The 19,764-nt window shown below is 36.9% G+C and overlaps 1 protein-coding gene across 5 annotated transcripts in view; it reads right to left on the bottom strand.

Annotated features, from left to right (window-relative positions):
• TUT4 (terminal uridylyl transferase 4) overlaps positions 1-19,764 on the bottom strand; it is a 34,987-nt gene that overhangs the window by 1,632 nt on the left and 13,591 nt on the right. For 3 of the 5 annotated variants that reach the window (XM_052665827.1, XM_052665828.1, XM_052665829.1), the window contains exons 9-29: positions 19,442-19,561; positions 18,881-19,102; positions 18,561-18,735; positions 15,861-16,603; positions 15,320-15,470; positions 14,653-14,739; positions 13,839-13,942; positions 13,394-13,451; positions 13,196-13,299; positions 12,685-12,774; positions 12,114-12,227; positions 10,960-11,037; positions 10,541-10,718; positions 10,159-10,206; positions 9,983-10,065; positions 9,389-9,504; positions 7,582-7,742; positions 6,554-6,651; positions 4,818-5,343; positions 1,977-2,150; positions 910-997 (exon numbers count right to left, since the gene is read on the bottom strand). In XM_052665827.1, the coding sequence (XP_052521787.1) occupies positions 910-997; positions 1,977-2,150; positions 4,818-5,343; positions 6,554-6,651; positions 7,582-7,742; positions 9,389-9,504; positions 9,983-10,065; positions 10,159-10,206; positions 10,541-10,718; positions 10,960-11,037; positions 12,114-12,227; positions 12,685-12,774; positions 13,196-13,299; positions 13,394-13,451; positions 13,839-13,942; positions 14,653-14,739; positions 15,320-15,470; positions 15,861-16,603; positions 18,561-18,735; positions 18,881-19,102; positions 19,442-19,561 (3,518 nt within the window). Of the gene's footprint in view, positions 1-892; positions 998-1,440; positions 2,151-4,817; positions 5,344-6,553; positions 6,652-7,581; positions 7,743-9,388; positions 9,505-9,982; positions 10,066-10,158; positions 10,207-10,540; positions 10,719-10,959; positions 11,038-12,113; positions 12,228-12,684; positions 12,775-13,195; positions 13,300-13,393; positions 13,452-13,838; positions 13,943-14,652; positions 14,740-15,319; positions 15,471-15,860; positions 16,604-18,560; positions 18,736-18,880; positions 19,103-19,441; positions 19,562-19,764 lie in introns of those variants that run through there. The other 2 variants (XR_008202185.1, XM_052665830.1) reach the window with 2 other exon arrangements.

The following is a 19,764-nucleotide window of genomic DNA, read 5'->3' as shown; positions in this document are numbered from 1 at the left end:
AATTAAGAATATCCAAAGTTCTTACTCAAATCACAATTCTTACCTTAGTACATTTAAGATAATTAATATCACAGGAATGGAGTTGTATTCAACTCATTTTCTACTCTACCTTAGACTGACAGTTTTGTCTCTTGAACACTGCATACATAAAATTTGGATTCTGCCACAATATCTTGATACCAACCACTGGGTGTTGACACCACAGAAGGTAATATGCCAAACTAACTTCTTTAGGACTGTCTCAGAGTACAGCCTGTTTTGTCTAGATTTTCATACTCAGTAGAAAGGTTTTAAACAGAAAACAAAGTGCACGCTTAGATCAAGTACTGTGCAAGATACTGCCTGTGAACAACGTGGCTCATTAAAGCAAGTCATTTTCTCCTTTAAAATATCTCAAAGTTGCTTTTGTTACTGTACTTTAAATATACAAACAGGGAAGAGGAAAAAGTCATATCCATTTTTTTTTTGCAGTTTTATTTTTCTTTTAAAAAGTTTTTTGGCACTACATAGTTCTGTAAAGAATAGAAGTGACAAATTTTTAAACACATGAAATCCCTTTCTAATTTTATTTTTTAGAACAATATATATAAAGTCTGAAGCAACCGAAGTATGAATACAGCTAATAGAAAATAAAGAACTTAATTTTAAAAATTCTCTCTCTTTACAGTTTATCAAGTTAAAACAAAACACAGTTCCCCTTAAAAATAGGGTAATAAAATAGATGAAATTTGTATCACTTCATTTTGTGATACTAGTAAAAACTATAGTTCGTATCTATGTACAAATGATACAGTTTAAAAACAGTCTTAAATAATCTTGTATCTAAACATGTTGCATTACGATTTTAAATCAGAACCTGAATTTTTTCCTCCCCTCCCTCCACCCACCCACAATCCCATTAAACTTCACTTTTTCTGTTGAATGTAATTCAGATTCAAGTGTGGGTGTCCTTGAGACAGAAGCGAGAACCGCTGGTTACTCTGCATCAGTGGACCAGCTAAAAGAAAATGGATTACAATTACTTCAGCAAGTTAACATTTCTAATGGTGCTTGGCTATATTAAATGTATTAATCTTACTTAGAAATAAAGTCATTTTCTAGATTGACACACGTGCTATCTGTACAGCTATCCCACTTGGTGGGACAATGCAGTATTTTAATGCTATGTGCAAAATTCCCTCAGAAAGTTTAATAGATGAATTTACTTCATTCTTAGGTCCTCAACAAGAATAACGTCACAATATTAAAATGAGGGTCTCACTTGGAAACCTCACTACAGCCAACAGAGCAGAAGATTTGGTGCCAGTATCTCTCATTTTATACAGCAACACAGGAATCACAGCTTCCAAGTAAAATTTGGGCATAGTTTTTCTCTTACTGGAGCCAAGGGTATTTTTCTTACTGTCTTTCCCAATCCTGGAAGATGCTGAACATCTTTACCTCACTAGCATTAGGAAGAGTTGAGATAAAGTCAGTCCTGAAGCTGATACAACTTTGATGACAGCACTGCTTTGATTGCAGCTGGACTACATAACCTCCAGTGGCTCCTTCCAACTTGAATTATTCTACAGTCTTGTAAGCTTTCATGTATGTAAAGGCACTCCACAAGCAATGTACAAAAGACAAATAAAATGAATCAGCACAAGATTTTCTTCCAATTCTTAACAAACTCATGGGCAAATCATCTTAACCCTAGCAAAGCAGAGGTGGCTCTACAACGAGACCAGCAGTAGAGGAAAAAGGCTGGAAGTGCAAGAGTGCAAGCTGATGCAGAGTTCAGAATTTGATTTAACCCCTTCCCTCCCCCAAAGATTTTAATCCATACAGAAAGCCAATAAGTGTGGATTTGACTCTTGAATTCATTATGGTTTGAGGGAGACTAGGCAAGTGAAACATGATTCCTGGGCTTGTAAAGCCTTCGAGACAGTAAAGAGACATGTTGCATGAGCTGTTGATTCACATACTAGTTCTAGTACCTTGAGGGTAGAAAGGTTTGTTCGGTGGGTAGCTGGCATTTCCCTGCTGCATGTAGTTCTGAGGCATATTGTAAGGCCACGCTCCTCGGAGGAGAGGAAAATGGGTAGGGGTCCCATGGTCCCAAGGGACAGAAGGAGGGTTCATTTTACCAAACTGTCCTTGGAAACCCTGATCTATTTTTCAATTGAAAGGGAAAAGCACATTGCAAGTTGAAACAATTAAACAGTAAGTCACAAATACAATTGACATCTCAAATAACAGTTTGCAGGGCACTTAACGTGTCTAGTCCAATGTGCTACCATTTTATTTTTTGAGAGTACATCAATAAAAATTACCACCTAAATTACTTCATTATTCACTATGATAGAATTGATTGGTGGGGAAGACATATGATGAATTCAGTACTTAGAATCAAGACCTACAATTTCACAATTCCACACAAAAATAAATTAGACTTTACGTCACTCATGACGAGAAATACAAGTTCTGAACAACTTCACTAACATCTGAGCCCACACAGATCTTCACTATTGCTAATGTGAGACATGGAAAGTATTGTCCTGCAAGAAAGAACTCTCAGAAACTATACACTGAAAATCCACTAATGCTTCTATACTTAAGAAACTCAGTACATAGTTGGTCAAGAGACCAATTTAAAATTGATTTCTAGAGAGAAAGATTAAAAACTTTTGAAATAAATACGAAAATTATGGGCTATTCCATTCACAGATCTAGTATTACTGCTGAATTAAGCATGAGAAATCAAGCATCCAAGGAGGCACGGCACACAACAGCTTATGCAAAATGCTGTATTACTTCTGTTCTTTTTGCTTGTAGCTTCCAGGTTTTTAAGATACAACAGTGCCCACTAATTTAAAAATGTAGACAATGTACATTTAAAAATAAATAAATACATTCAAGTAACAGGTGCTTTCTCAGTATGTCAGCTCCCTTTCAGCTTAGTCATAAAACTTTTAGACAGACTTTCATTACACAGAAGTAAGCTACAGGTTTAAAAATAGTAATGAAGCACGGCTCTGCAGCAGGCATAAAAAAAGTTATGTCTGAAAACTTGTAATGATCCTCCTTCTGATCAGATTGTCTACTGGAAAGAAAGCAAATCTGTTCCTTCTAACTTGAGTTCATGCAAGTCAAGACAAAGTTTTCCACAGACTTAGTATTCCCAAGTTGTCCCATGCAAGTATAAAGTAGGCTCCAAAGAAAGCAGGCAGCTCTTTTTTTTACTATGGACCTATCCAGTGATGTCACCTGAAATACCACCTAAGCCATAAAGGAAACAAAGCTGATTAAAATACAAAAAGGAAAAACTCCAAGACTGAAAACTAGGAAAAGGTGTGCAGTAAGTTAGAAAACAGTTTGAGGGGGAAAAAGTACTGAGACTGCACAAGAAACCTGGGACAACAACTGTGAAGGCAAGATGATAGAAGAAGCAAATATAATCACAGAATCACAGAATGGCAGGGGTCGGAAGGGACCTCAAGGATCACCAAGCCCCAACCCCCTGCTCAGGAAGGGCCACCAACATAATGAAACAGAGCAGAAGGAAACAGATTGAAGACAGAGACTGACTGGACTACATGATGAAAAATGGGACTACTTGAGGAAAGAGAATGAAGGAGAAACTAGGATTCAGCAGATAGCCTGCAAGAACACAGCTACTCAGGTGAGAAGAGTCAGATTGGAAGAAGGTGCTTGAGGATAAGTCAGGGCTGGCTGGGCATGGAGGAGAGGGCAGATGAGCCTGGACAAATAATTAAGATCAGAAATGATGGAGATTCAGGGACAAAGCACACTGAAAATTCAGCACGTTTGTAGCAGCTCCTGTATCCTCAAGAGTATCTTCTCCACAAAGCTTTAAATACAAAACCATGCAATCCCTGCACCTCAACAGATGCATTAAAAACTCACTGGTGGAGCATACCTCAGCCAATACTGTTAACTCAGATGAAAACCTACTGTTGCTGTCAATTATTCTGTTAGTGCAAAGAAAAGCTGTGCAAGAGATTCCCAATTCCAATTTCCCCCCCTTGTGATGAACAACTGCCTCATCATGTTGTATTATGAAGATATATATATTTAAATATTGGAAGGGTTACACAATTAAATCAAAAGACATTACATGCAAGTTCAGGGGCTGCCATTTTTTATGTTGCTTAAAAAACTATATGGGCTCTGACTACTACATACTATAAAAAACTATATGGGCTCTGACTACTACATACTATTTTCTCAGCCTCAAACATACAGATGTACTTGGCTTTGGTATGAGGCAAAAGGCTGTTGCCCAGTTGTTGCAGGTAAAACATTTATGATGTATTCTCAGAAAATAAGCTCAATAGTAAAGGAGTTAAATGAAGCAGAATAAACGATAGGAGAAAAGACTGTATAAAAACCATGTCATGCCTATGTTGCACTAAATACAAGAGGACAATGTGTCTGCCAGACTCTCAAATTCATAGTTGCAGTCTCAGCATTCATCTAATTCTATACAGCATCATAAACAGAAACTGATTTTGTAAGCATGTTCACAGAAATAAACTTCAGACTCAAACAATTATTAGAACATTTCTCAGTTGAATGCATGTTTTCTCATGAGTTGCACAGCCATTACTGGCAAATAGGATCAACGATTAAAAGTTAACAAAGATCCAAGCTGCATAATTTTTTCCTACAAAAACATTAAGACAATGAAGGTAATAACTTGGTTTCTTAAGCACTGTATTTTTAATGCAAAACAAATTGGAAGAGTTAGCTGTTTCTGTAGCATTTAACATTTGTACACAAAGTGTGAGAGGTTTGATACAACAGAGAAGAATTACCTGAATTCCCCACAGTGCCATTGTTCACCAGTGAGTTTGGAGTCACAGGATTGTGCCAGTGTCCCTCATGAGAAGTGCTGGGGATTCCCATGGGCCTGGCAGCAGGCTGTGCGAAGATGATACTGGGATCGTTCAAGCTTACACTGCTCTGGTTATTTGTGGTGCTGCTGCTGCCAGATCTCATAGAAAATGGAACATTTGTAGAATGAGGAGGGTTACCCGGTGCAGAGTGAATAACAGGCCCATGAATAGGCCACGAAGTGTTGGGAAGCTGAATTTGGTGGTGATGGTGCATCTGAAGTAGTCCCAGGTTATGCAAGGTAGAATACTGACCTGGGGGAGATTGGGGAAAGTTAAACAAAGACAGCTGGACCTGATGGGGTGGCTGTGCACCCTGCTGTGGTTGTGGAACGTGCTTAGACTGGGATATTGGTTGTGGCTGAGTCTGGTTAATGGAGGCTGGCTGAGAGGAATTCTGTGTAAATTGTTGAGGTTGTGGAGAATAAGATGACTGATGCGAATCAGACTGGAGGGAAAAAAAAGTATGTGTTTCTGATTAGTCCATTAGCAATTTAATAGTGTTTTTCTTTAATAAGTACACAATGCATTATTCTATTCGTTAAAAAAAAATGCAGAGCACTCCCCAGCAATATCCCAACTACTAAGCCCAAGTTCCTGCTGGTTTAAACCTGTGCAGTTCAACTGACATTTGTTTTCCCCAGCAGATGATTTAGCCTGCTAACATGGCCCATCCCACCAAAAACATGATTCTGAGCAAATATTAACCACAAGCTCTTCATTAGACTTTTTACACATCTGTTTCTCATTTTTAATCAGTCTTTCCCAGCCTGCTTATTTGTAGCCCAGAGTCTCATTAAAGACTTAGCTTATTTCTAAATAGAGTAGTTCTTATTGCCACAGACACTTTAGCGATTCCAAAATAAGCTCTTATTTAATTGTTATTTAATCTATTAAACAAGAAATTGAACTTTCTAGATCCTCCATATGCTGATATCAGGTCATTGCTGAAGGCACAGAAACAGACAGTATTGCAGCATTTTCTGTAAAAACTTATTTTTTATTTCTGTCTGAACAAGAGGAAAATATTTCTATTCTGTGACAGTGACTGAGCACTGGTTGCCCAGTGAGACTGTGAAATCTCTCCCTGGCAATATTCAAAAGCCATCTGGCCACAGTCCTGGGTAACGTGCTCTAGGGAACCCCACTGTTTTGTTTGTTCTTCTAGTTCTTGCTGGCAGACTCTCCTGTTATCACATCTGAACCAAGGTATGATTTACTGTGCTTCCTGTCTGTTTCTTGCAGTCCCCTCTTAACCCAAAGAAAATCACAGTAGTCATAAACCCACGAGTACAGTATCTTAATGATAAGCTGAGTTTTACCTCTCTTAGTTACTCCAGAATATTGCCAGAAACAACCAAGCACAAGATTTCACAAGATACCCTAACCTGTATTTGACAGATACTGAATTTGACCTTTAAGAACTGTGAGTTCTCATATGAAATCTGACTATACGGTTTCCATATTGAAACATCATGAACAATCTCAAGCAGACACTGCATTACAAATCACAGATGTATTACCTGGTTAGGTAGAGTGCAATGTTGTCATTCAGAGATCCACAATCTGCTAAACAAGTCTGGTCAAACTTATTCCTAGCACAGCCCAAGATTCCTGGCTTGCTAAAGCTACTTACTTTGCAGCCAATTGGAACTTACACATTCTGACGACTGTCTAGTGCGCAAGGGTCCTTCCACTTGCTGCTGGCTTACAGCCACTAGCTGTGAATTTACCATGCTTCGAACCAACTGGCTGCCTAATCAAAGAACAAAAAGTTAAACAAAAAGCACACGGTTATGGGTTACAGAATAATGAACTTGGAACCAGGAATCAGTGATACTGTAAGCAATGTGTGACACAGCACAGGTAAATCACTTCTGCCTTTAAGTGGAAAGCCTTCCATCTATTGGTAACAGCTGATAGTAGTATTTACAGCAGCTAAAGTCAACATTTAATTCTGTGCAATACAAACCCTAGTATGAACAGGTAAGAAAGGCTACTTTACAGAGGTTTCCACACAATTGCTGTGAGCTGTGGGATTTCAAATGGCATTAGCAACAGCAAGAACTTTTTGGGCAAAGAGAGAAAAAAAAAAGGAATGGAATACAGAAAGCAACAAGGTTCTCTCTAAAGTTCATTTATCATCTCTTTCCTTACTTTCTCAAGTACTGTAGACCTGTTAGAGCCTAATTTAAATGGGTTTGCAATTAGATTATATAACAGTGATTCAACAGCTTCCTAATGTATTTACATGCTTTTAGAGTGTTACTTAAAACCACTCATTTCTTGTGAAAATACACTTACTTACCTCTCATACATGATGGAGGGTTAGCTAACATTTAACAAACACTTGGAAGAAGAAATGCATTCAATTATTAATTTGGTTACCACACTAAACGCACCCAGTGTGAGTGGAAGACAAATAAATGCAAGGCACTGAAGTACACTATACTTACTGCTAAGTACTTTTTTTTTTTTTAACCACCCATGCAAAGCCTGAATTTCAATAGATTCTACTGCCCTTGCAGAAAAAACAACACTTAGACTAAAAGGGGTTTATTTTGCAATCACTGAAACCATCAGTTGCAAAAAAAATTGAAGATAATTACTAAGTCTGTATAGAAAGCTAGAAAGAATGGATCTCAGGACTTTAAAATGATATTAAGAACACAGAAGCTTTACTTACTTGGCACACTATTATTTCTCTGACGGGCTTGTTTGAATTCAGGACAATCTCTTCTAACATGACCCACATCTCCACAGATGAAACACCTCTTCTCTCTTGTTTCTCTGTCATCTTCTTTCACTTCTTTTTCATCATCTTTCTCATTCTCTTTTTTCTTTAACCTAATTGGCAAGTTTTTATGAGCACAAATACAAAAACCACAGAGAAAAAAAACTCTGTTATTACATTGGTATATGCAAAGGAAATGGTTACATAACCAACAGCTGTACCAGCATATAAATAATTTAGGAATACCAGAAAAGGAACTTTCAGAATCGAATCTGGTTAGTAACCTGTTTGTACAAACAACCAATTCAGAAACTCCCCAGTATCGTCCAGAAGCTACCTGAATACTGGTCCAGAACTGTACCGACACTTAAGCAGGCTCAGCCTGCCAATTAGTTTGGGAGTTAATTTTATGCAACAATCCAACTGAGTCAGAATACTGGAAAAACAAGTTAACTATATTTTGTAGGTAAAGGCTCCTTCTGACTGGACCTGGAGTACATATTTATAAGAGTGTATGAGCAACCTGAACCTGCACAGGATGTGAAAGAGAGCACAGAAGCTCTTTCAAACATTCAGAACTAATGCAAAAACACTGGAGAACTATTAGTGATCAGGAACCAAGACAAGAAACAAGTCTTCCTCCACATGAAGTCCGAAGCATTGAGTATTATTTTGTGAGCTGTATGTACTATTCATGTGAGATTCCAGGTGGCTGCACTGTAGCAGCAGTTTCTGGGAGGAACAGATCACAACTCCTCCTGAGGTAGATAGAAGGAAAGAGGTGAAGCAATTCAATGTGCTAGTGTTTGTGAGGAATGTATTACTGAGAGTCGCTGAAAGAAATGGTCAACCTGTGACTTTGGGGCCCAGTCCAGTTTCATGTATCTTGAAGTCTGCAGACTAAATAAATGGCTGTAATTAGTAAAGGACTTATAGCAAGGAAAGAAACAGAATTTTTGGAAGAATTATAGAATATATAATTGAACACAAGGACTATATGAAAAAGCCCAGACCTCAGTCTGTAACAATAAAATACTGACTTCTAAGGGCTTCCACAGATTGTAGGAGGAGTCAGACAACCTGCACTGGATGGCTCATGGAAAATGTAAAGATGTAAAAATGCAAAGAGTGTGAATTATTTGTCAATCCTTGATGAACTTTCTTTGGAGACACCGACCTACCATGTAATAGGAATTCTTTTCTCCAAGAGTCTTGGAACCAATGACATAATTGCAATTGATGTACAGATGTATGATCATTAAGTGGCTACACTAGCATGATATAACCTGCATCTAGATTTTAATAAATAAGATTTTAGCTGGCTTACAAGATATGTTACTATATAGAACAGTTTGAATTCAATACTGCCTTCCAAACATCACCAGTACACACATATCATAAATTGTACAATCAGGTGATATGGTCCACAACTGAAAGTTTACAATATAAAGGGTAACTGAGTGATTTAAATTTTAAGATGAACATATTTAAAGTAGATCACAAAGCAAAAATGTTAACATATGGACTGATTTTGCCATGTGTGTGCTTGAGTGAACACTTTTAAGACTTGAAGGGATGATGATAAATAGCTTAAAAACAAAAATTGGATGGTTAGATCAGGGTCAGATATGAAGCTCTGATTTTCTATGCAATTCAGAGCATTTGCTTCATTTCTATTTAAACTTCAAATCTCCAACTCTCTCATGGCTTAATCTCAAAGACTGGAACTTTTAAGAAGTTAGCTTTGTGTATTACTTACCTCCTCCTCTTCGGGCAGTCTTTCATGTAGTGACCAATTTTTCCACACACACGACAACATCTGTCATTGGGTGCCAATTCTCCATCTGTCAGCACTTTTGAGTCAAAGAAGTATTCCTATCAAAATACACCAGACAGACACAATGTATAAACCACTTATCACAGTCCTAAATTGTGTTAGAAAGCACCTTAATAAGCAGATGTTAGTAATGGTCACTTCAGATGATTTACTTATACACAAAAATAGTTCTTTATTACACACAGATGACTGGAGCCTGTACCAGAGAGGAGTACATTCTTCATAGCATGTCATATGGACAGGCTCCCAACAGAGACTCAGAATACAAATTCTGAAGGTCAGCTGCTAACAAAAAGTTGATCACCCTCCTTAAGGGAGAGCTCTTCCTTTTCCCACTCACTAGAAAAAAATAAGTAAAATTACACATTTGTAATGTCTTGCAACTCTGTTTTCTTTGCTACACAAATAGCTGCAAAAGCTCCTGAAGGTGTTCATTGGGTTTTAAATCCGATTTTGCAGTCTTCAGCAATATTATGAAAAGCTTTTAAAAACCAAACTAAAATTTTGAAAACTTACAGCTTCCCTTCCAACAGTTGGGTAGAATGGGGTACCAAATAATTTCCTCCCGTTGATAAATGCCTTCATTATGAAATTGGTCACTAATGAAGAAAGACAAAATTATTAGAAAACAACAGAAAATGCACACCACTTTAGAAAACAGTGAAGATTAATCATTAGTAGACTTAGCTTACTTTTCCTAGAGACTCCAGCACCAAGATTATGATTCAAGTCAAAAGGATCTGTGTAAAGACGGGGGAAAAAACAAAGCAAAGTTGGAAAAAACATGCAGCAACATGAATTCTAATACAGAGAATTCCATTTCAAATGAACTCATGGAGCACACAGCAGTAGAAAGCAAAGCGATGCTCACGACTGCAAAACAGAACTTTAATAAAGTAACAGAACTTTGCAGAGGTATACTACAAGTTAGGAGTCTAATCTCACTTTGTATGGTGTAGGGCTTGCAAACAACAGGTTTCTTAAACATGGTAGTTTGCTAACAGAAAGATCCTGTCCAACTATGAGAACAGATCCTGAAGCAACAGCATTCATCCAATTCGAGTGTGTAAGTACCTTCAATAGCAATACATTTCGATGTCCACTGTTTCTCAAATGTAGTTAACAGCTTCTTCTGTCGGATGCTGATCACATATTCCTTGAAGTCAAATTCTTCAGTGTAAAATCGCAGCAACCCCAGCCAAAGTTCTCCAAGTGATTCAGTGTTCTTTCCAAGAGAAGGCAGACGCTTCTTCTACATGCAATTGAAGACATTAGGGCAACTCAGGGCCACCTTTCTTATTTATCTTTATATATATTTTATACATTTATATAAAGAAGCAGACACTCATGTAAGCAAAACAGGATTAAAGCGGGACTTTGTAACCACATGGATATCGAAGTTCTCCTTTGTGTACGACACTGTTATAAATAAATCATTTTCTCATAAAAATAAGCCCTAAGGTTTAGTGACTCTTTTGAAATTAGAATATTACCAGCTCTTCCATGTCATCAAAGAAAAAGGCATTCCACCCATCTACCATCCTCTGTGGAATCTGTTTTCCGTCAAATATCTGCCAAAACAGAGAGCGACACAGTTACCACTGCAATTTGAAAGTCACCACAAACATATCTGCAGTTGTTAAGAACAGCACAAAAGTAGAAATCTTTCAATTTTAGCTATTATTTTACACACAGGCAGAATTTCCCATTGGTAAAACGCTTGAAAGTCATTTTGCATTATTGCTGTGCCTCTTGCAAAGTACTTGGATATTTTATTTTCACTTGTTCCTTGCAAACAAGAAAACGACTGAATTAAGTCACTGAGATTCCAACATCCCTCTTGCCCACAAAATCTCTCAGGAGACTTAAGCAAAGTCAAAGGGGAAATTCCATTTTTATTTTAATATACTCTCAGGGATAGCAATAAAATAACAACTCTCAATCACTACTAAAATATCACCAAGAAGTCAGAGTCTCAGCTGCTACGTTAAAGCCAATTTTCCTCATGCATGCAGACAAGGGGTAACCTTCAAAACCTCTTTACAGTTATAGAGTACATCCAGGAAGAGGCAGACAGTTAACCAGCTATACTCCCCCAGCCCATGCAAAGGTACAGAATGTTATAGTTTTAATAAGGTTTCCTGGCACGTGTAAAACAGTATCTTTAAAGTTGTACCAAATCAATGGTTATTCTCCCACACCTTCTTATGAAAATGGAAAATAAATCCTCTCCTACAGATAAGAAACTGAGTCTTAAAAGACGTTTCTTACAATAATTGATAGAAAAGCTGAAGTTACATCCTATGAGCATCTGGCACAGCCTGAATTACAATTCCCTTCCTTCCACTCCATTTGCTTTTTCTTTTTTTTAAATCCTGCTCAGCATATAGGTATCGTAATGCCAAAATCTCAAGTAAACACAACAGCAAAATTTAAGTCCAACAGATACCCAATTTTTTCATAATTTTCTTTTTCAGTTTTACCCACTAAAACAAAGTGGGAGTTAAGAACCTACTAGTGAGGAAAGGCTCTGTGCTTCATTCATCCTTCTGACTCTAAATGCACATTTCTAAAATCTCTAAATTTCTCATACATGAATTTATGCAGCCTCTTTTTTTTTTTTTTTTTTTTTAAAACATAAACATACCTCCTGAAGAACTGGAATAACTGGTGGATTTCTCTGTTGTAGAAAGTACAAAACCATAAGAATATAGGCATATGAAGACAGACTACCACGGGATGCATCACCAATGTCGCAGCGCTGAAAAAAATACATTTTAAACAAAATACTGAGTTTACATTCAATCATTCAAGATTGCTAACTATGCCAGTTAGCAAACATAAACCCACCACTAGCAGAGAATGCAGTCATCTCTTAAGTAAAAACAGGTTTACAAAGTATGAAAAATAAACATCGTCAAAATCAAGCACCATCTGGAAAACTCAAAATCCATTTTTGCCTAACATAAAACCAGAAAACTTGTTAATAAGCATTTTTCTTTGTTTGTTTATAATATGCCAAAGCTGAAAAATCCAGTTAGAACTTGAGTCAGACAGACACAATCAGAATGGACCACAGTCAGCTTAAGAAAGAGTGTTTCTTCATATTAATAGCATTCTGCTATCTCCTTTCTCGTTGGTGTCAAGCAAAAGGTAAACTCAGTGGCTGTATCAGAAAACATCATGCTGTACAAATAAGTATTTTCTTTGCATATTACCTTTGCAAAAACTTTCATTGTATAACCCAGATATTGCACTCTAGGATCAATAGCTGCATACGTAGCCAGCATTCTTGTATTATGTTGGGCCTGAAAAAAATTAAACAAGTGTTTCAGTGTAATTTATGGTCTATTATAGTACAGCCTGCAGTTCAAGCACAGGAAATGCATAATACAACTGGAGGACTAAAAACCCACACAGCTATTCCCTAACATTCACACAACTTTTCTGTCACAAATCTGAAATATGAGACTGGGACAGATGAATTCAGGAGCATTCACAAAGATGTTCGGTATGCCATGCTGCTGCTGTGCCATCATGTTGTACAGCTACTTGGGTTGGCCTTAGGGTAAAGACATTATTGAAATGATGGAGAAAAGAAAAAAAAAAAGTAACACAAACAAGTATTTTAATTTTGGTCTCAAAACTCTTCCTTCATATGATTACTTGAATGAGTTACAACAAATAAAAAAGCTTTTTTTGAACTCAGTCAAACAAACAGATACTTACCAGTGTATTGTATAAACTGATATCTCCTTCTAAACCACTTCGTCTGTGTTCAAATTTTACTATAGGCACTTTGGCTGTTGTTATAGGCAAGATGTTTCTCAGACCTGGAGAGGCAACACTTTAGTACATAAAACATTTCTATTAACTACATATATGTTAGAAGTAAATATAAAACAAACAATACTTTTAAACACTTACCTGGATGCTTCTTAAGAACTTTTGCCAAACCTTCTATTATTTCTTTACAGTTCAATTTCTAGGAAAAATAAATGCCACGGCTTAAGATGTTTAAACATGGGTTCTATCTCAATAAGCATATTTACCATCAATCACACATCTCACAAGCACAAAGCACATCTCATACATACATCTGATATGTACAGAAAGAAACAATCTATAAAGTAACACGTGAATTTATGTAAAATGGTGACTCACACAAAAGTGTGTGCTTTCACAATGCACTAAGTGTTACAGGGCGTCAGAACTAAAATAAATTATATCTTGCTTTAATTGTGAAGAGCACAAGTCTAAGTGCTACAAGCAAAATCCCACCTGCTCCGTATACAGAAGCCCCAACTGCATGAAACACGTCAAGAAGTCTTGAATTTCAAATAGTAAATTTTACCAACTCCAGAACTCTTACCTCTGCATTTTCATGGCCTTCCAATGTCATGCAGATATCTAGATCACTGTCCCGAAATCCAAATCCATTCTTCGAAGAGCCAAACAAGCAAAGTCTAGCTTTATCTAATCAAAAATGTAGAACAGAAATTAAATAAAAGTCTGTTACAGTTTAACAACAAATCTTTACTATGGAATATCTCTTAACTGAGATGCACAGGTGTACATAAAAATGAGCTTTAGAGGGAACCTACAACATCATTTCTAACATTTCATCATTGATGAAGGACGAAGCATAATTTTCAATAACTATAGGAACTGAATCAGAAAGAAAAACAGTGCTCTAGCACTGCTTTATAACATCCAAAAAGTCACTTCTCATCTCTGTGCCCTGAATGCCATTTCTGTAATAAGATACTTCTTCCTACTTTATAAAAGGGATGTTAAGATGCAAGCTGAGTAAGATTTCCAAAACACTCAAACACTGGTGACTAGGCAACAAAAGTACTTGGACTGCAATCCAGATAATCCTAAACCCAACTGGCCTGGGCCCATTCTTTTTGTTTTGTTTTTTCTCTTGTCTTGACTGTGAAAGGACTGTGTCTGCATTATCTCTCTTGACGCTTTTCTGACAATAACAGGACTTTCCCATGGAATACCATAGGGCAGTTGTTAAGTTTAGAAGCCTATAATATAGGTTTACATGCAGAGGAGAAGAAATGCCACTGCTTTAACAAGGAAAATGAGCATTAAGGATACAGATTAATTTATCATGTTCTGGAGAACTTCAGTGAAGAAGTATTATCAAGAATCACTACCTACTGCTATATACATACCATTATACTCTTTACGAATAAATCTTTCCAAACTTGCCAGAATTTGTTCTCTGTTTTGTTGCTCAGATAAAGGAGGAGATAATTCATCTAAGTAAAAACAAGTTAAAACACAATCAGATATACATTCTGCTACCTCAAAAATCCTTTTTCAGCTAATTACAAGCATCAGATAAGATATATTTTACTTCTTCTTAACTTTTATTGGGAAAAAAAAAAACAACAAACATTTCCTTTCTTTGATTATCAACTAAAATGTTTTTATTTCTTTTTATGTTGTCATTAGACTTGCTAGGATTTTATTTCAGATGTCTAATTCTTCTGGAATTACTCACACGTAGGCACCCAGTGTCGAAAGAGACAGAAATTAACAAACACAAAAACGAGTTTTGCCCAGAGCCTAATTTCTGAGGACACCAGCAACTTCTTACCAGCCTAATAAAATTCTTGTACAGTATTAGTTCCTCAAAATGAGAACCTGATAACACAACCATCACTTATGAGAGAACAAAAATACTAGCCAGTTGGTAGCCTAAGGTACCTAGAAGAACAAGTTCTTGCTGAATCTACTGGAATCAGTCATTTAACCCTTCTTTTCCTTTTCCCCCCCCTCTCCCTCCAGATTACAGATCACAGTTTACAGTGGAGTGCAAATGCTTTTCCAACTTACCAAAACATCTCTTACACACTATATCAAGTATTTCCCGAAATCGATCTGTCATTGGTGGTAGTGGTTTAAGATCAATTTTCTTAAAATCCTCAGGGCAGTCATTTTTGGAATGTCCATCCCGTTTGCAGATGCTGCATACTATAGTTGGAGGCTTTTAAAAAAAAATTATTATTATTATACTTTTAAGATTATTCAATAGACCCAACAATTTAATTTAACTTACACAGGCAAGAATTTTTACAGTTACACAGTCTCTACATGAACATAAGCACCCAGGAATTCTACAGTAAAGTAGGAGAAGTGAAAGATCAGAAAGCTTTGCATAAGAGAGACACACCACGCTGTCTAGTCCAAACAGCACATGTTTTCAGAATTTTTCAGTCCTGAGTAAGAGGTACTGTAAAAATACCAGAGCTATCATTCATAACAGAGCCTGGAACAATAAGTGGACAACCTTGTTGCCCACCCATTCTTAATTTTAGTTATTTGAAAGTAACAGCCCACTCGTACGTGACCAGCACTGCTTAAATACACCACTTACCTTTCCTGAAGTCAAAATAAACTTATCAAACACATAATGCATTTCTTCTGTAGAGAGTCTGCCTTCATCTTTGAGATCGTGAGCTTCCACCATTGCTCTGCAGTTGTGCGAGGTAGCTGGTGTGCCAGTGCACTTGTTCTGAGAAGACTCCGTTACCAAACTCTGTCTACTTTCAGCATCAGAGAATTCATTACTAGAATTTGTGTCATAGGACTGATGTTCACTGCAGTTACAATGGTGGCTCAGCTCACCTTCAGTCTGACCAACTTCTGAAATATCCAGATCATCTCTCTCTTTAAGTGATTTTTGCTTTAATTCACAGCATTCATTAGAAATAAGGGATAATGCTTCTTCTTTGTCTTCATCATAACTAGAGTCCAATGTCGAAAGTAGCAAAGAGTCTCTGTTCTTCAAAGTGTATCTTCTGGCTACAGATTCTTCCATTTCATTACATTCAAGTTCATTCTCTGGTATGGTACATGCACTTCCTATATTTTGTTTATCTACAGTTTTATCCCCTTGTGGAAGGCAACAGTTGGTTATGGACTCTTCAGATCTTGTGGATTTCTTGTTATTAATTTTCCCTTTCTCTTTCTTTCTGGTATCTGGCTTGGATTTAATCCCACCTTTACTTTGTGGACATGCAAAATATTTATACGCTGTCCTAAATCGCTCCAGGATGTACTCAAAGACCATCTGGCTATTTAGACTTCGTGCAACATTCCTCTTTAGTGCAAAGGGATCTAGGAAGAAAGATTGCAATTTCTTTATTAATATTTAATTGCTCAAACAGCTATTCCAAACTAAAGAAGTTGAAATACCTAAGTTATGATACAACAGTTAAAAATGAGAGATTTTTATAATAAAATCCAGAAGATTTGGAGACAATGTAGGGCCCAGAACTCTTGGATTTCCTCCATATAAATCAACACGTGGCCAAGAATGGTGAGCAATCATGAGCGATCCTAAATAGTGTTATTTTATAAAAACAAAAATCAACAACACCACTAGTATTGTACACCATTATATTATAGTCAATTTCTAATCTAGAAAAGAAAACAAACCTACATTTATTTTGCACCTTTGGACTCCTGCCTGCACTTTTTTCTTCATTAGAGAAGGATTTCAATTCCAGTGAATTAATTTCTCTGGAAGAATTGTCCTAACATTAAGGTTATAAGCACTACATGAACCAGTCTTACCAGGTTTCATTCTTAGCCCTTACTAGCAATTGCTAAAGCAAATACTTTTCTCCAAATAAATGAGCACTTGCACAGCTGTTGTAAGTTAGTCTCTAAAGATTCTATCACACTGAGATTCTGTTAGTACTTTGTAATTTCAGTTACACGTTTAACATCAGAAACAAAGCAAAACAAAATGACAACAACAAACAATGAACAACAAAACCACCAAATAGTAGCAGGCATCAACACCAGAATGCAGTATCTTTTCAAAAAGAGCTTGCTGTTTCTTTCTCAAGAATTTGTTCTCTCATCCTGCAGGTTTTAGTTTCTCAGATGATAACTGTATACTGGCCTAGTTTTAAAACTTTCTCATTGAACCTGATTGAAGTAAAGAAGAAATTAAAGTCACAGGAGTGATTTTGAGACCCACAACTCAACATCTGCTACTTTTTTTCCTCTTTGTACCTCACTGACTGGTCCACCGATGTTCCTTTAGTAACTGATTCCTTGCCACCGTGACATAATTCTCCCTATTGCCTCTATCACCTGATGTGTGTTTCAAAAAACCAAATTTATCAACAGATCTCCAAAATCCATTACTTATTCTTTTATAAAAATAGGACTTAAAGTGGTTTCTTAGCACTCCTCACCACCCAGTCCTCTTGTTCTTAAGCCCAATCCAGAATGCTAGGCAGTGCTGTGTTACTTTCCCTGTAAAGTATCAATCACACATTTCTGAGCTGAGGAACAGAAATAAAGATGCCTTCCAGCTATAAAAGAAGCAATTGACAAAATAATTTCCCCTCTTTGCATTTCTCTCCCCAACATACATAACTCAGGTTATATATCACTCAATTCTCCCCATAAAAGCACTTCCCTTAGACACATTATTGAGGCAATGAAGCACAGTCTATGACATGTTATTCAGTTTCACAGTATGGAAATACTGTCAACAGGGAAAGGGGTGGAGAGATTACTTTAGTGGGCTTAAGCATAGAATGGCTTGGGTTGAAAGAGACCCCAAGGATCATCAAGCACCAGCTGCTCCAGTTCACCAAGATAAGAGCTAACCTCTCTACTCAGCCCACGTTATGTCAGAGGAAATAAGCTGATAGCTGCTAACACTCAACATATGGCTTTGGAAATGCAGACAGATGTGCTGAGAATTCATAAATATCAGTACTATCAAAAAAGAAAAAAAATGATGGCTTACAAAAATAATGGTTTACAGAAATAAATGAAAGAAATGAAGATAACAACAGAAAGGTAAGAAACAGTGAGATCTGTACTTTGTTTTTCAAGGACCAGAAAACATAGTGCTATACAGGAAACTGGTCTTCAAACAGTTTAAACAGCAGACAAAATACACCACAAAAGCAATTTACTTTCCCATTCAATTACTATTCCTTCTAATATTATTTAGTCTGTTGTCTAGACATCTTGTGACAGATTTGTATTGGGTAAACAAAAGATGATCACGCACAGACCACAGAATGAGAAAAAGGTATCACCCTACCTTCAATGGCTATTCGCCTTTTAGGCCAGTTCTTGTTCTCTCTGGTTAAGAGTTCTTGTACCCGTATGCTGATGACATACTCCTCCAAAGCAAATTCCAGTGTGTAAAATTTCAACAGTTCTAACCACAGTTGCCCCAGTGAAACTTGGTGAGGGGTTTTGAATGCTAAGAGAGACTGAAATAGATAAGAGTGCTCAGATGCTGTAAGAATCGCAAATTCCAGTTTTTTTCTTGGTTGCATCTAACATTAATGTTTAAAGATCCACAACAGGGCTAAGGTACAGACTGTGAATTGCAGTGAAATAAAACCGCTGACTTACATTGCCGTGCTTCTCCTTCGCATTACTTTGGTTGTCCACTTCTGAGCTTGTTGCCTTCTTACCACCACCTTTTTGCTGTTCAACTTTACTTTTACCTTCTGTTCCAACTGAGTTTTTTGCTGAACCATTTGTTGACGGTTTGTATTCCCACCGTACAAACTCATCTTCTTCTACACCTTTCAGCTGGTGGTCATCTGGCTTCTTTGAATCGAAGCCTTCAATCTAATAACAATTAGAGTAGCTCTGAACAAAGACTGCATATAATACGTACAAAGACTTCACCGAAAGTAACAAGGACAATTGTCACATTTATCCCTCTCAAGAATAACTGATGACAGATAACTAAATTAAAGAAGAAAGGATTTCTCCTTTCTCTAAAATACACCATGGTACAATTGCAGAGGCTACAGCAGCTATCAGCTGCACAAGGTTAGATACCCACGTGTTCTATTTACAGATTTATAAGGCAAACAAATTCTGCGCATATTATGACCTTTTAGAATACGGAAATAACCTTACAATAATTTAATAGTAGGGGTACTGTATTATCAAAACACTTACCCAGTTGCCCAAGAAGGATGGTAAAATAGGTGGTTTTCTTTGCTGAAGAAAAAATATCACCATTAAGGCAAAGGAGTACGAGGGAATTCCACCTTCAGCCTGACAGTCAATGTGGCAGAGCTATAACAGAACACATCATTAATTTTCTGATGCAACATCAGCATTTTAATTTAAAATATATCATAAAGGGATATATATTTAAGAAGTAATGTGACAAAATCGAACGCAAAACCGTTTATCTCAAAAACTGCAGTAAACAAAGTAATGCATTTTGCTTTATAAATGCAGACAGGAAATGGCAAAGTAATATAAGCAATTCTCAG

The sequence above is a fragment of the Tympanuchus pallidicinctus genome, unplaced genomic scaffold (assembly GCF_026119805.1).
Source record: "Tympanuchus pallidicinctus isolate F22 unplaced genomic scaffold, pur_lepc_1.0 scaffold7, whole genome shotgun sequence".
NCBI classification, from domain to species: Eukaryota; Metazoa; Chordata; class Aves; order Galliformes; family Phasianidae; genus Tympanuchus; species Tympanuchus pallidicinctus.
This window is presented reverse-complemented; position numbering and strand designations above follow the sequence as displayed.